We start from the raw sequence: 1996 nt of genomic DNA, 5'->3' as shown, positions 1-1996 counted from the left end.
GTTTTGTATTGCTTGTGTTTTTGTATTTACCTATTTTCAGGAAATTAGTTCTCCAGTACGTTTTTGCCTGCTGCCTTGGACTTCAAGCCTCTCACCAGTTTCTCATGCGCTGCCTCCAACAAATCACTGTAAATATCCACGCACCTGTAAATACTCACCTTGGGAATCCTACCTTTGTGGACCAACTCCTCCGTGCTTCATCTCCTTCCCCAAACCGTAAGAGCCTACCTGCCGCACTCACTTGTTTAAGTCCTCTTCTGGAAAATTATCAAGTACTCACCTCTACTACCGTTCTGTTCCAGGTCCAGACCCCAGATCCCTCCCGCACCTGTAAAAATAAAAATCACTTATCTTTTATCACATGCCTCCGTCTCTGTTTGTCGCTGGTACTGCTCACGTTGTCCCAAAACCTGTGTTTATGACAGTTCTTTAAAGGAATGCTTATTGCCCGATGCATTTAGTTCCAGTGTTTTAGACTAAGATCGTTTTTTATCTTGACAAATAGAGTAATGCTTAAGTAGGTTTGACCTGGGAAGAATATTAGGCACTAGATTTTGAGTGATCTTTTAAAGCTGGAAGTATGTGTTGTGGATGACTCGCCGTTATTACCACACCGAATTTCACTGAGTTATAATCATTTTATTGTTGGCTAAAGTTGATTAGTTTTGGTGGCAATTTTTTTTTATTAGAAATACAGGGGGTATCCAGGCTTGAACTGAAGACCTCTTGATCTGCAGTCAAATGCTCTGCCACTGAGCTACACCCCCTACAGTTTTGGTGGCAATTTTGAGTTGATCTCAGAAGTTTATCAGTAGTAGACTCCTATCCAATGAATACCCTCTGAGAGCTTCATTGAGATATTTTGCTAACAGACAGACACAAACACATAGAGAAGAAGAAAAGTATTGTTGTCTTCTTATTGTCTTTGGGCGATGAGCGATATTGAACTTCAGTTCAGTTTAATTTAATTCAATTTATTTATAGAGCGCCAAGTCAAAACAATACAAAAAACAAATGTAAAGAAGGCAGCAGACTTGTTGAATCTTCCTTTGAGAGCGGTGATTCCATTACTTATTTTTCAGGGTTGTGAAAACCTGTATCTACTGATGGTTTTTACTTYAAGACTGACTGTTCTCCTTTTCTTCTACAATCCAACATCCTCCTCTTCCCCAGCTGAGGAACAGGCTGAACCAGGATCAGAGTAGCAGGCTGCAGCAGCAGAAAGACTGCCTGAACAAGACCAACATGGAGGTTGCTGTGATGGACCGGCGCCTGGCTGAGCTCCGACAGCGCCTTTGGAAAAAGAAGGCAGCTCTGCAGCAGAAAGAGAATCTGCCTGTAGGTTTGAACAAGCATCAGGAATTTGTAAAAAACTATTTTAAACATTGGTGATTATCAGTGGTGGGCACCAGCCTGCAAAAGCACAAATCCGCTAATTGCAGACCAAGTATTTTGTTTGCGCTTAAGCAGTTTTACTAATTTTTATAATTCATAAGCAGATTTGTGCTTTCTAAAATTAAAATGTAGTACCGCTAATAATTAATTATCTACTAGTCATCATTATGTTGAACAGCAGAAGGTATAGCTGTCAATGAATCACAACACATGATCTATCTAACAACACCCCTCCCAGATAAACACACTTATTGTGAAGGTATACATCCTGCAGACTGTTGCTTTGGGTCACGGTTCTCATTTCCCACAATGCTTTGTGTCTGCTTACATAGGAAGGCAGTGTTTGTTACTTCCTTTCCCAGCAAAAACAGTAAACGTTTGTAATCCATACTAAAACTTTGCATGAATTGATTTCTTTTTCTTTACAATCGGAGCTCCTTTTAAAAAAAAAATAAAGTTTAAACGCTGGAGCTCAATACTTGATGTAATTAGTCGAAACAACGGGTTTAGAGACTTATGCTGATGAACACTGACATCTAGTGGTCAACTGGAGCAGCATGGAAAATGTCCTGATGCATCTCTGTAATCCAGGTAGAAAAAA

General features: G+C 39.9%; 1 protein-coding gene and 1 non-coding gene across 2 annotated transcripts in view; one reads left to right on the top strand and one right to left on the bottom strand.

Annotated features, from left to right (window-relative positions):
* LOC106533578 (apoptosis-stimulating of p53 protein 2) overlaps window positions 1-1996 on the top strand; it is a gene marked incomplete at its 3' end in the record, with an annotated part of 17018 nt that overhangs the window by 6600 nt on the left and 8422 nt on the right. Inside the window, 1 exon segment of the mRNA XM_014029931.1 lies at window positions 1174-1338. Coding sequence (XP_013885385.1) covers window positions 1174-1338 — 165 coding nt within the window.
* trnac-gca (transfer RNA cysteine (anticodon GCA)) lies at window positions 696-767 on the bottom strand. Its single transcript has one exon. It is a non-coding gene; the product is annotated as a tRNA-Cys (tRNA).

The sequence above is a fragment of the Austrofundulus limnaeus genome, unplaced genomic scaffold (assembly GCF_001266775.1).
Source record: "Austrofundulus limnaeus strain Quisiro unplaced genomic scaffold, Austrofundulus_limnaeus-1.0 Scaffold975, whole genome shotgun sequence".
In the NCBI taxonomy this organism is placed as follows: domain Eukaryota; kingdom Metazoa; phylum Chordata; class Actinopteri; order Cyprinodontiformes; family Rivulidae; genus Austrofundulus; species Austrofundulus limnaeus.
The sequence above is the reverse complement of the archived record's forward strand: the minus strand, read 5'-3'. Positions and strand labels throughout refer to the sequence as shown.